Source organism: Haliotis rufescens, unplaced genomic scaffold, assembly GCF_023055435.1.
Source record: "Haliotis rufescens isolate VD_foot unplaced genomic scaffold, xgHalRufe1.0.p SCAF_27, whole genome shotgun sequence".
In the NCBI taxonomy this organism is placed as follows: domain Eukaryota; kingdom Metazoa; phylum Mollusca; class Gastropoda; order Lepetellida; family Haliotidae; genus Haliotis; species Haliotis rufescens.
The window spans coordinates 2,551,121-2,565,135 of NW_025963968.1; the positions used below are offsets into that span (position 1 = coordinate 2,551,121).

The window sequence follows — 14,015 nt, forward strand, 5'->3', positions numbered from 1 at the left end:
ACCATTCATGTTGGTAAAAATGGTTTTCAGCAAAGTGTCTATCTGCATGACTTCGGGCCTTCCTACATGATGAAGAAGACCTGGGTGCGATTCCTGACATGGGTACAATGTGTGAAGCCCATTTCTGGTGTTCCCCTGCTGTGATATTGCTGGAATATTGCTAAAAGCTGCGTGTAACAATACTCACTCACTCACTTGGGCTTTCCTGCCACATTAAGCTTACACACCATAATATAACTTAAATACTCCCTCATAAAGCTGACACACCCTGATATAACTGAAATACTCCATCATGCTGACACGCCCTGATATAACTGAAATACTCCATCATGCTGACACGCCCTGATATAACTGAAATACTCCATCATGCTGACACGCCCTGACATAACTGAAATACTCCATCATGCTGACATGCCGTGATATATAGAGATTACTACACGAGTGCCTGTCAGATACCATTGATCTTACGAGTTGTTTCAAAACGTATCTAACAAGCGAAAGTGAGTTAGATACGCTTTGTAACGAGTTGTAAGATCAATGGTATCTGACAGGCACGAGTGCAGTAATCTGTTTCTTACACCCCCCAAAATCGCACCTTTTCAGCATCGAACCGATGAATTTTGTCTATTCTCATGATTGCAGTAGCACATTAATACATGACAACACTGTCATAAGTGACGTCATCCTATGTGCTGCTTACTACGCATAAATAATGTGACCCTACGCTAAAAGGTTTCCGTCATATCTGGATTATCAAGGCGATGATGAAAATGCAAACTAGACAAAAACAAAGAACACGCTGGGTGCCAAGTTGAAAGTTTACACTTTCAAAGAAATTACAACGTTTACTACCGTATGACATCACTACCGGTGACTGACTTTTACAAAATGGTGTGTTCACTGACAACAGTACGCGGGATTTCCAGAGGTGGATTTCATTGATTGAGGGGTCGTATACACATAAATGGGTCACGTAAGTAATCAGAAGCATTCTGACAATCTGCGTACTGTTATTTGTTTACCATGTTTTCCAATGTAACAAAGAGAACTAGTCAGAAATGCAGATACCTACCGTCATCGTTGTGCTTTAGCGTCAGTCATGGCACCACACAGGACGGAAACTTTTGTAAACCGCTTCTGTTGAATTTACCACATCATTGTTATGTATATATGTGTATTTCCATAATTAGTGCAACGATACTCTTCCCATGAATATTCTCAAACGCGTGTTCGAGCCAATGTATGCAACAATTAGACGAAAGTACCTCTAAAAATGCTACACAGTGTAAAATCTGAATTTTGCTGTGTTTACATATTTCAGCAAGTACAGTTTTCCGAGCACAGTTTTCATTTCCTCCATACCTAATTTATTTCGCATGATTTCATCTAGATAATTTGCATTGGTGACAAAGACCATTTATCCATTGTTTCGAAAATGTATGAGGAGTTCAGGGATGCATGTATAGCAGCTGAGTTTGAAATATACCTGATCGAATAGGCGTCTCATAACCGGTATTTTGTAAACACAATCCAATATGGCGGAACGTACACTTCGGCGTTCGTGTATGCGTATTTTCCAAAACATTCTAAACGATTCTAGTCTATCAGCAACGTTTCAGAATTATCATTAGTGATTTGATACCTGTGATCCCTTATATGCTATTTTTCTACTTTAATTATTCGAGTAAATATCCAATATTTAGATTTCTAAACACACAGTAAATATTTATATAATGCCGTGAATTGTGATTTGGTGAGATTTACTCCCTCATCTAGTTGACACACCGTGATATCACTGAAATACTCCCTCATCTAGCTGACACACCGTGATATCACTGAAATACTCCCTCATCTAGCTGACACACCGTGATATCACTGAAATACTCCCTCATCTAGCTGACAGGCCGTGATATAACTGAAATACTCCCTCATCTAGCTGACAAGCCTTGATATAACTGAAATACTCCCACATCTAGCTGACATGCCATGATATAACTGAAATACTGTTCAAACCATTAATCCCCACTCACTCATTCAAAAGTTTCTGGCATGCCCAAAGGATGCAACTATGCACAGCAAATTATGGTGCCTCAGACGACTGGGCCACCCGTGCCCCAGGAAGTGACAAGAATAATGATAAGGTAGTCACATGGTATGTCATCAAGCATGAAAGTGATAAAGGTCGTAGATGTTTACAATCTCATTAATTATAATCAGATCTATACCTTGATCTCTCAATCAAACTGGCATATCATGTTACCTGCTATGGAGGGTGTGTCAAAGTCTGCCAAGGGTTCACCTAATGTTACCTGCTGTGGATAATATGTGACCCTGATGGGTGGTAATCATTACCCAGGGTAAGTTCTAGCATGCTGAAGGGGCGTTTGGGTAGCCTAGTGGTTAAAGCCTTTACTTGTCTAACCGAGGACCCAGGTTTGATTCCTGACATGGGTACAATGTGTGAAGCCCATTTCTGGTGTCCCCTGCCATGATATTGCTGGACTATGGCTAAAAGCGGTGTAAAACCAAAACTCACTCACTCTAGCATGGGTGAAAGAAACATACAAGTCAGTGTCGACGGGCAGGTCTAACTGTAGCAAAAGCAAATTGGGTCTCGACCATCACCTAGATCCTGGTTGCCTGGTGATGACCACAAGTTAGCTAGTTAAATCAGAAAAGTGACATCAAGTTGTTTAGCTATTAAGAGTGGCCTTACCTCCAAGTGCTTGACTGTGGCTCTCTGGGAACACAACATTAAAGTGTTCTCACAACACAGCAAAGACTTACGAGGAGTATCTCAATGGCAATGGTCGTGTTGAAAATTAGTTTCAAATCTTAACCTCGCTTGCAATCATTGCCAACATAGTGGGAACAAGCATGCTTGGGTTGAGCGGTTTCTGGGGAAAACTTATTTACAGACACTGAACACCAGAAAATGAAGAAAAGACAAGCCAATTTGACTTTCAGTCAGGTGAGCTAAAAATGCATATATTTTTTTTTTGCTCAAAAGGCCAGCTTGAAAGTGTTGAACATGAAAACAAAAGAAAACATCTTAAAAATGTTTATTTCCATACATACATTACTAATTACGTAAAAGGCAACTATTGTGTCTCATTCGCCTTAATATTACCACTGATCACAAATCACCCCTTCAAACCACACACATCTTCACATTCAAAGGACGTTTAAATCTACTGTCACTGGCAGTCGTCTCATGAACAACTTGAGGTAAATCTGATTACGAGAGAGGGTGATGAGACAGTCACTTTGTAAAACAATAACACTTAATCAAGTCTGTCTGATGACTATCAGTATCTGTTATCACCACTGTCGAAAAAAAAAGAAATACTTCTGAGTTTCTGTATACATGAATTTGACTGTAATCAAAGATAGAAGGGTAGTCATTATTCTGTTGTCAGCTCATACAACAAAGGATATGTGGCGATGAAACGGCGATAAAGGTGTTGTTTCCAATACGAGTCCAACCATACAAAATATCAATTTATATTGTGGTAAATACAATAGATTAGATTACAAGTTATATTGGTTAAATACATGTGAATAATAACTGAAGTCAAATAAATGAAACTGGACAATAACCAGCCTATGCAGATTCTCTAGTATTTCATGGTTTGACATAAATAGCATAACATTCACAGTGCCCTCTACCAATACGTTTCTGCCTTACAATATCCCATCTTCCCTCTCTGAGATTTAATTTTTTAAATTCAGGATTGTTATTCATGTGCAAACAGAAAGAATATGAACTTATGGAATAAAAGTACTGTATTGGAATTCGAATCGTATCAAACCCATAGCATGGGGATACATATCATATCACACCCATAGCATGGGGATACATATTGTATCGTTACCCCACCGCGTTGTTACACACCTCTACAAAAAATGAAGTCATGAAAAAGAGGTATAACAAAATGTTTAAAGATTAACAATATTTTTATGTTTAATTTATTTCTTTTCCAGTTGTTTTTTGATAAGGGCCGATAAGGGCGGAAAATAAAAGATGTGTGGCCCAAGGTTTCTCTATAAAGTTGAGATAATAATCTAATAATAAAGAGATAGGCTGAAATGATCCACCAAAGCCATGACACGATATGTTCATGGTAGGCAAATTTGGAATACATGTGAGTGAGTGAGTGAGTGAGTGAGTGAGTGAGTGAGTGAGTGAGTGAGTGAGTGAGTTCAGCTTTACATTACTTCGAGCAGTATTGCACTTGCAGTGTAAGTGTTTGGGAGGCAAGCCTAATGAGATGCAGTACGAGTATGGTACTGACAAACCCAGAAACATTCAGGACAAACTGGGATTTGAACCCACGATTTTAGGTTTCTGACACACCCAAGGGACACAACTCTGCATAGCTACTTTCATTGCTGTGGACAACTGAGGTGACTAGAGGCACAACTGTGGAGTAAAATGGCAACCCCGGAAATGGATTCATTTTGTAATATAAGGGATAAAAAGATTTCTTTTCCAAAGCCATATGATGACATCAATACCAACACAATGCCTACACACGTACGTTGAGGACAAAGGTGTACAATGTGAGATAGCTGTATAACCATGGGTCCTTAATCAGGAGGTCTGACCTTAATCAGCAGGGTCTTCACAGCATTACTTTTCATAGAACACAGTGAGTGAGTGAGTGAGTTGGGTTTAACGCTGCTTTTAACAGTATTCCAGTTATATCGCGGCGTGTCAGCTTAATGTGGGAGGAAAGCCCAAAGTGATGCAGGTCTCAGACGTTTACCACTTCGGTGAAACCCACGAGCACGGGTATGGTGCTGACAAACCTAGAAACATAATCGGGGCGAACCAGGATTCGAACCCACAATCATAGGTTTCTGGCGTGCCCAAGGGACGCAACTCTGCACAGCGAATCGCGGCGCCTTAGACGACTGGGCCACCCGTGCCCCCTCATAGAACACAGACCAGTAGTTACTGCAGCACCTCTGTGAACCAGTTCGGCTCTGATAAATACAGACATGGATCAAACCATCACAACTACAAGCTGAATGAAACAATGTAAAAAAACTCAGTTTGACAATACTTGCAAAACGTGTTCTAGAATTTGCATTAAACTAATTCTGGCTCCAAATGGGGATCCGGTTTAAAATAGCACCCCCAGGACACTTGTGCTTGTGGTAAGGGGCGACTGAATTAGATTGGGTGGTAGGCCCAGTGATCTGGTTGATCACGTGTCATTGTACCCTGTCAAGTCGGGTGTTGTTCATTACATCAACCACTGGTTTGTCTTGCCCAGGCTGATTATTCACAACCCTTAATAGTGAACACAAATAACACATACCTGGCATGGAAATGTTTGTTGAAAACCCTGAATAGTAAACACAACAACAATACCGTATTCTACGTAATATGCGCTCGGGGCGCTCTCAAAATTAGAAATAAGGGGCTCTTATTTGAATATAATTTTGGTGAGAAAAGAAAACAGAGTTGAAAGATTGTAAATTTCGTAGTTTATGCTGACAGCCTGAAATGATACAAAAGAAAAGTATGTGCGTATCATACACGACAGATATAGTTTCCAGAATTTAATTGCCCATAATTAAGGGTGAATATAACACACGAGTGCGTATTATACACGAATAAATAAGTCTTGATCATTGATCAATCGGAAGGGGTGCTAATTGGGATTGTTCACTAGCCAATATATTAGCAAATATTGCTTATTACGTCGAATGCGGTATCTGATATGGAAATACTTGTTGAAAATCCTGAATAGTAAACACAAATAACAATATCTGATATGGAAATACTTGTTGAAAATCCTGAATAGTAAACACAAATAACAATATCTGATATGGAAATACTTGTTGAAAATCCTGAATAGTAAACACAAATAACAATATCTGATATGGAAATACTTGTTGAAAATCCTAAATAGTAAACGCAAACAACAATATCTGATATGGAAAAACTTGTTGAAAATCCTAAATAGTAAACACAAATAACAGTATCTGATATGGAAATATTTGTTGAAAACCCTGAATTGTAAACACAAATAACAGTATCTGATATGGAAATATTTGTCCAAAAAACTGAATAAATGCAAATAATACCTGCCAACATGGTTGACATGCAATATCTGACTAGAAGACTAGCACACATACAACTCCAAACCTCCAACACAACTGGCATGGATATCAACATGTTTGGATTTTAAAACACAGCTCTGATGTTTCCGGTTTGACTAGACATCATCTGCAAAACGTCTCAGTATCAATACAATAAACTTCACTCCTGAGTACAATACAATACAATACAATACAATAAACTATATGAAAGCATTTTGATTATAAATAGAATCTTTGACATATAATGTCTGACTAGACAATGAGCTGTATGAACTTCAATCCTGAGTTTAATACGTAATACTACATAAATATCACTGTATATCGCCATCTTTAAAGTGACGGCGACCCCTCTGTACAAGCCTTCAAAATCGATGCTAATTTACATCATTAGTTTGCTTACTTCTGTAACCATTTGTTGACATGGTATTTCCGGTGCTGCTCACAGTTATGTCTGTGTTGGGGAAAAAAACATCAAAACTCTTCAACCCTGTGTATAAGACGACTAGCCCCCTAATTCTAGGTAAAAATTACCCGCCTTATACACAGCGATATACAGTACTCAAAAGAACTTAAAGAACACCTGTTTTTTTCAATATGACTAGTTAATCTGTAATGCCTTAAAGGTATTGCAACACACAGCCTTTCAATTGTAGTTGTGTTTTAACTCGTTTTATCTTGTTTAACTTATCAGCTACATTATTTCACTCCTGAGCATTAATAGGCAAGATTACATAAATACTTTAGTATTGTACCCATTGAACACTACAAGGGGTGGGCGATAAGAACAAGCTACAAATACTGTGTCAACAATTTCCTGGGCTAGGTTGAAACATTATATTAAGAATAGGCTCATGTAGCTAAAAATGTCTTAAATTTGGGGGGGCATCAAGAGGTTTTCGTTAGTTGGTTCAAGAGGGAAATAACTGGTATTCATTTGCTAGACGATTTACTGTAGTCTCATTCATATTTACAGTATCTATTTTGTCAGAGAATGCTTTGTACTCTGTACGACTGAGCATACAACAATTACACAAAAGTATCCCAGACATATTCCTGATCCCTAACTTCTTTTGCTCAGTATAGATGATTGCTCTGACCAGCAGCCATCTCGACATGGTGGAGAGTCCATTTGTTTTATCACCTTTCAAAACATTAACAATTATGTTCTCAATTTTTGTGTCTTTTTCTTTTTCTAATCCATCAATGAAAGAGTGGTCAAGCAAACAAAAAAATATTTGTTCTCTGTTTGGTTTGTTTTATAATTTGGCTTTTGGCACTGGTTGGTCTAAACTGTAAACTGAAAAACAAGGGATGGCCATAAGTGAGAGTCACTGTTCACAGAATGTTCAGCAAGGGGCCCGTGGAGGACACTGAGAGAAACACAAAGGACTAATGGAACATAAAGTGCAGTGAGATTTCCACGACCTCTGACTCTGAGTGAGGCTAATTCTGATCTACACGTTACATATTATACATACCGTATTCGACGTAATAAGCACGGGCACTCTCAAAATTAGAAATAGGGGGCTCTTATTAGAATATTATTTTGGTGGAAAAAACAGAGTTGAAAGATAAATTTTGTGGTTTATGCTGACGGTTTGAACTGTTTATATACGACAGATTTATTTTTCCAGAATTTCACTGCCCATAATTAAGGGTGCATATAAGTGCGTATTATGCACGAATAAATAAGTCTTGTGTACATTTATCAATCGGAAGGGGTGCTAATTGGGATTGTTCACTTGCCAACATAGTAGCAAATATCGCCATGGGCGCTTATTACGTCGAATACAGTAATTGTAATAAAGAAGTTGTTCATCCATATATCTTATCTTAACTAAAGTACTCCAACTCCTAAATGCCTCTTAAAGAAGTCATATCAGAACCTGAATATCTTGGTATCCTTTACCAATATCTGGGTTAACATAACACATGAATGCAGCATCAGTGTTGTGACACTTGGTTAAATCAGCTAGAAACATGGCAAAAACACCACACATCCCAGATCACAAAAATAAACACACACGTGATCATAAAATAAACAGTTGATAAATGCCATATGAAACAATACAATTCTGACACAAGTCTCGAAAGGCATAATACTGTAGAAAAGCCATATGTCTACATCTTAACTCAATTCGGAGATAGGTCAGAATGGGATGTAACTGGAGTAAATATGTCTTATACTCTTTGGCTGAGAGACGAATTGCTTGGTTTAGTTAACTTTTTCAAAGTACTCCTTGGAATCTTCTGGAGAGGGCTTGATGGTCGGAGAATCAGGCTGCCAGTTCGCTGGACACACTGAGAAAGAAAAACAAGAATAACAAGTATTTGTCACAGAGTGACGAAATATCCCCCGCCTGTACACCATACTACCAAATATGAAGACAATCCAGCGATTAGTTCTTGAGATATTGTGGCAACACCGTTTTCCAACTCCAAAAACAGATTTGCCTGCTGTGACCTTGAAAATGGGGTCAAGGTCACCATATCTGACAGGTGTATGCGGTGTCTGTATATACACTATAGTTCCAAATATGAAGACAATCCAGCGATTAGTTCTTGAGATATCGCGGCAACACCGTTTTCTAACTCCAAAAGCAGATTTGCCTGCTGTGACCATGACAATGGGGTCAAGGTCACCAAAACCGACTGGTGTCTGCGGTGTCTGTATATACACCATAGTTCCAAATATGAAGACAATCCAGTGTTTACTTCTTGAGATATCGCGGCAACACCGTTTTCCAACTCCAAAAGCAGATTTGCCTGCTGTGACCTTTAAAATGGGATCAAGGTCACCAAAACCGACTGGTGTCTGCGGAGTCTGTATATACACCATAGTTCCAAATATGAAGACAATCCAGTGTTTAGTTCTTGAGATATCGCGGCAACACCGTTTTCCAACTCTAAAAGCAGATTTGTCTGCTGTGACCTTGAAAATGGGATCAAGGTCACCAAAACCGACTGGTGTCTGCGGAGTCTGTATATACACCATAGTTCCAAATATGAAGACAATACAGTGTTTAGTTCTTGAGATATCGCGGCAACACCGTTTTCCAACTCCAAAAGCAGATATGCCTGCTGTGACCTTGAAAATGGGGTCAAGGTCACCAAAACCGACTGGTGTCTGCGGAGTCTGTATATACACCATAGTTCCAAATATGAAGACAATCCAGTGTTTAGTTCTTGAGATATCGCGGCAACACCGTTTTCCAACTCCAAAAGCAGATATGCCTGTGACCTTGAAAATGGGGTCAAGGTCACCAAAACCGACTGGTGTCTGCGGAGTCTGTATATACACCATAGTTCCAAATATGAAGACAATCCAGTGTTTAGTTCTTGAGATATCGCGGCAACAAACAGGTGGGACGTACGGACGGACGGACGGACGGACGTACGGACGGTCGTGAATACTATATCCCCCGCTTCGCGCTTTCGCGCGGCGGGGGATAATAAACAACAATTGTTTAATAAAATAGAAACGCATGCTTTTTGTGTAGCAAGACTGTTGCATTATCACTGCATCAAGAACTGTTTCAACAAAATGTATCCACGTTGGGAATTGAACACAGGCAGTGTCGCAGCTGATGTCATTACCCTCTTGGCCAACTTATTTCAGGAAGACGACATTCAGGAGAATTTGGAACGAAAGTTTGATAATCATGGGACCCTATGAACCTGGTCATCATCACACTCTGCATGGGGTCACAAACATGGGGACACTGAGATTCATTGGGCACTGGGAACCTATTCTGCCAGGTAATTCCCACGGGGAGACAAGCACGGGGGACTTGGAACCTATTCTGTCCTGGAATCCCAACAGAGAGACAAGCATGGGGTACTGGGGACCTATTCTGCCCTGGAATCCCCACAGGGAGACAAGCATGGGGTACTGGGGACCTATTCTGCCTGGAATCCCCACAGGGAGACAAGCATGGGGCACTGGGTACCTACTCTGCCCGGCAGCTGAGATGATGAAAGGACACCCACCTTCTCCATGTTTCTCCACAAACTGGAAGGCCTGGATCAGTCTCACCGTCTCCTCCACGGAGCGACCCACGGGAAGGTCGTTGATGGTCATCTGTCGGACTATACCAGCGGGGTCAATGATAAACAGCCCCCTATGGTCAGAAAAAAATACATTGAGAAAAGACAAAAAGTTTTTTATCAGATTTTTATTTGTGCTTCACCGCTTGTATGTGATCAAGACCTAAAGACCGTTTACATAGTAGAACCCATCACCACTTTGGTCGGCTGTCGTCCAGCAACCAGCGGTTGTCCTGTACCCACTTGAAACTGACTGATGCTCCTGGTTACGAACCTGTGCTTATGAGTCACATGTCTACAAAATGAACTTTGTTAATTCTTATATTTGCGGAATTTACAGCCTGAACACCTGGGCCTCGATCTACAAATCATTGGTAATCACCCACGACCCAACTCTATAGTACAGCAATTGTAGCCTCGATCCCAAATCAAAACACTATATCTTTGGATTTTTATATCGCTTGAATACAAACTTGAATTTTGTAATCCACTCATATTTGTTGAAGTTCTGAAAGCAGTCCAAACCTAATGTTGGCATCATGTGACTTTTGACATCTTTGATATTGACCAATTTGGCTGGCATTTGAACTTGACTACATCTGTATAATACCTGTGCACTCAACATGTCTGTCACCAGCTTAGGTTAAAAACCCTGTTGAGGTTTTAGTCTCAAAACATTTCTGTCAATAGGGAGATTTTGATGTGATCTAATGGTGTGACCAAGAGATGAACATGTTAAATATTCTGTGAAAGATTGAATGATGGTACTGATGTGGTTAATAATTAATGATTTGAATCAATTAATGGTACTGTCAGAGTTGAAATAATACATTTACTTATGTGACAATCCCATCTTTGACTAAATCATGTTGAAACTGAGTTTGCGAAACACATCAAGGGAGACAACTCTATACTAACCTAAGTGCAACCCCCATGTCCTCTACAAGCACACCGTAGTCCCTGGCAACAGACTTTTTGAAGTCAGCCAGGAGGGGGTACTTCAGCCCTCCCAGACCCCCTTGCTATAAACAGAGGACACAGATCATTGCACCACAAATATATGACTGTGTCTAATCCAATATGTGGCAAACAACATAATATAAATTATTCGACATAACCACGGCTTTCTTCACAAATTTCACTGCAATACATTTTCATCATAAACATTGAAAAGAAATACCTTGAGAAAAAAGGGCACAATATACATGATATAGACATGGCTAAAATAAGAACATGTACGGTGTACACCATATTAAATGCTCAGCTAATACAAACACCCCATGCACATATTTTGAAAACAGATTTCATTTGTAACATAATTTCATTTTCATAGTTTTAAATGTTTTCATGTTGTAATGAAATATTCAGGTCAACCTAGCTAGTTACACTGTTTAATAGGCAGCCACCCTCGGCAACATTGGTAATAAGCTGAGTATTGTATTAAGTAGAACATGTTATTAGGTAGTTTATAATATCCACCCATCCTTTAGGTAATATATACAGTATATCCCACCTTCCTGGGAGTGTTGATCCAGGCGAGATGACTGAAATGTGAATCTGTGGACACGCCTACCACCTCCGTGTTCAACTGGCGGAAACGATCCATGGCATCACTGAACGCAATGATTTCCGTCGGACACACAAACGTGCTGGAATACGACAGGATGTGAAGTTAGAAAGCGCCAACACCACTGAAGATTTGTCGTCATATTATTGTCAAAATGTTCAAATATGTTATCATTTATGACGCAGGGATTTATCTAGGATTCCAAACGAAGTGCCCTTGGGGGGCAAACTGAGAAAAAAATGCTACATTGTTCATAACAGGATTTCTTTTATGTTCTTATTTTCATAAATTCTGAAGAATTGGGAATTTTAAAATTCAAATTGGGAATTTTTATTGTCATTTGCTGTAGACTCCAGGTTGAAAACCCCACATGCTTGGAGAAGAAAAATACATAGCATTGGAATTCTTCATGTTGCTGAACGTGCTAAAACTGGTTAAGGGGAGTTATAAAAGATTCTTACAAATCAAGAGGGTAGAAGAACAGGACGAGGTACTTCCCCTTGAAATCACTGAGCTGAATGTCCTTGAACTGACCATCAACAACAGCTGTTCCTTGGAAATCAGGTGCCGGGTACTGCACTCTTGGACTCAACAGCTTTGGGGCTGAACATAAAGAACAAAGAAAAATGTAAAATCTTCAATCCAGCAAACTGAACCTGTGTCCCTGTCAAAAAAGCGATTAATGGACAATAATAGAAAAAAAAATTTACTCTTCCAAATCAGACTGGTAGGAATTTTCAAATGTTCACATTATTTCATTCAAATTTTGAAATAAAGTGCAGCTTTTATTTGAACATGTTGAAAGCATGTGTCAAATAGTATATTTTAAAAATCAGATGATCATGACACAGATGACAACCCTGAATTGTTAATGTTGAGGCAATTGGGGTTATTTTGGATAATAGGCATGATTAACAAAGAAAAACACTTGTATTTTGAAATAATGTGCATATTTTGTTTGAAAGCATGAGTCAAATTGAATATTTGAACAATCAGATGATCATCTAAAGATGAGCCAGAGATGACAACCCTAAATTGTGGATGTTGAGGCAATTGGGGTTACCATATTTCGGATTATTATTAAAAAGAAGAAGAATTAGTATGAATGACTGAATAGTTTTGACAAAATGAAAAAATATCAGGGTTTGAAATTAACATAAGTCTGCTAGTCCGGGACTAGTAAAATTGAGAAATGACTTGCTACATTTCCTTGCAGACTAAAACTTTTACCTGATAGTAGATGGCAACTCTGTAACACATTAGCTTGTGGACTTGTGCAAAATATATAATACCTTAATAATTTTATTTTTTCATTGCATTTAATCAGGAAACTTCATCAAGATGTGTTGATTCACATTTACAGTAAACTATGTTTATAATGAACATGCTTTTAACAAACTGATCGATATAACAGCCTTTTTTTTTAGTCCTGGCCATTTATTGTATATATGCTGTATATATGCTTATAAACGAACACGGTTATCATTGTTATTACAAACTAAAATTAGTGGTCCCTTTAAGCTTGTTATAACTGTAGTTTACTGTAATTCAAAAGCTAAACAAGTGCTTATTAATATTAATTATCACTTGAATGTATATCTAACAAAGACTGTAGCGAGGTCAAAAACTAGTCCAAATTACTGGAAATGTTTTATTTGAAAATTTCATGTGTTAACCTATTTATATTTCACCCAATAAGGTCACAATACTGTGGTGCTTCCGTCGTAGTTGTCTTGGTTGGCGGGATAATGTAATACGCATGGCACACCTTATACATCAGCGACTGACATCAACCCAAAGTAGTCCATACCTGAACTGAAGGACCTTGCATAATTCACTGATAGTTTGGAAACTTGACATTTCGTTAGTGTGGAGTTCGCCTGTTGCAAGAATGAACGCACCTGTGAATGGAAAAAGACGCATTCAATGTGTAAATTCGCACACGACAATTGCATAACGGTTTATTCACGAGGAAGAGTCTGTTACAAACCCCAAAACTCAGAAGATGTTTCGCCATGCCTGCCATGTGTTGAAACAAGAATTAACCAGCTGATGACCTTCACCTATGCGAGTACGATTTGCGGATTAAAACAAACCGGACGAATATGAGAATACTTGTAACCCTTAGTTTAGTTTTGACACGTAAATGTTCATATTGACAGTAAAACATATTTATATATGTTTAATATACCAATTTGATAAATATTCTCATTGTTAACGTTCAAAATGTTTACGTATGTTAACATTAATGTTAAAGTTACCCGGATTTTAAACTCGAGAAACAACT

General features: G+C 38.8%; 1 protein-coding gene across 1 annotated transcript; it reads right to left on the reverse strand.

Moving 5' to 3' along the window:
• Nucleotides 1-7,832: 7,832 nt before the first annotated feature.
• On the reverse strand, nucleotides 7,833-13,830 carry LOC124139397 (peroxiredoxin-like). The gene is made up of 7 exons (XM_046506432.2): nucleotides 13,719-13,830; nucleotides 13,539-13,629; nucleotides 12,190-12,331; nucleotides 11,675-11,810; nucleotides 11,080-11,183; nucleotides 10,105-10,235; nucleotides 7,833-8,415 (listed from the first exon to the last, which is right to left on the reverse strand). The coding sequence occupies exons 1-7, from the start codon at nucleotides 13,752-13,754 to the stop codon at nucleotides 8,330-8,332; spliced, it is 726 nt and encodes a 241-aa protein (XP_046362388.2). The 5' UTR covers nucleotides 13,755-13,830; the 3' UTR covers nucleotides 7,833-8,329.
• Nucleotides 13,831-14,015: the final 185 nt, after the last annotated feature.

Bases quoted from the DNA above. Each gene is read 5' to 3' on its own strand.
- LOC124139397 (XM_046506432.2), bottom strand. From the start codon at position 13,754: ATGGCAGGCATGGCGAAACATCTTCTGAGTTTTGGG. The intron at 11,184-11,674 runs GTGGGATATACT...CTCTGTTTATAG, and splicing joins GGATCAACACTCCCAGGAAG to CAAGGGGGTCTGGGAGGGCT. The intron at 8,416-10,104 runs GTGGGTGTCCTT...TTTCTTTCTCAG, and splicing joins TGTGGAGAAACATGGAGAAG to TGTGTCCAGCGAACTGGCAG.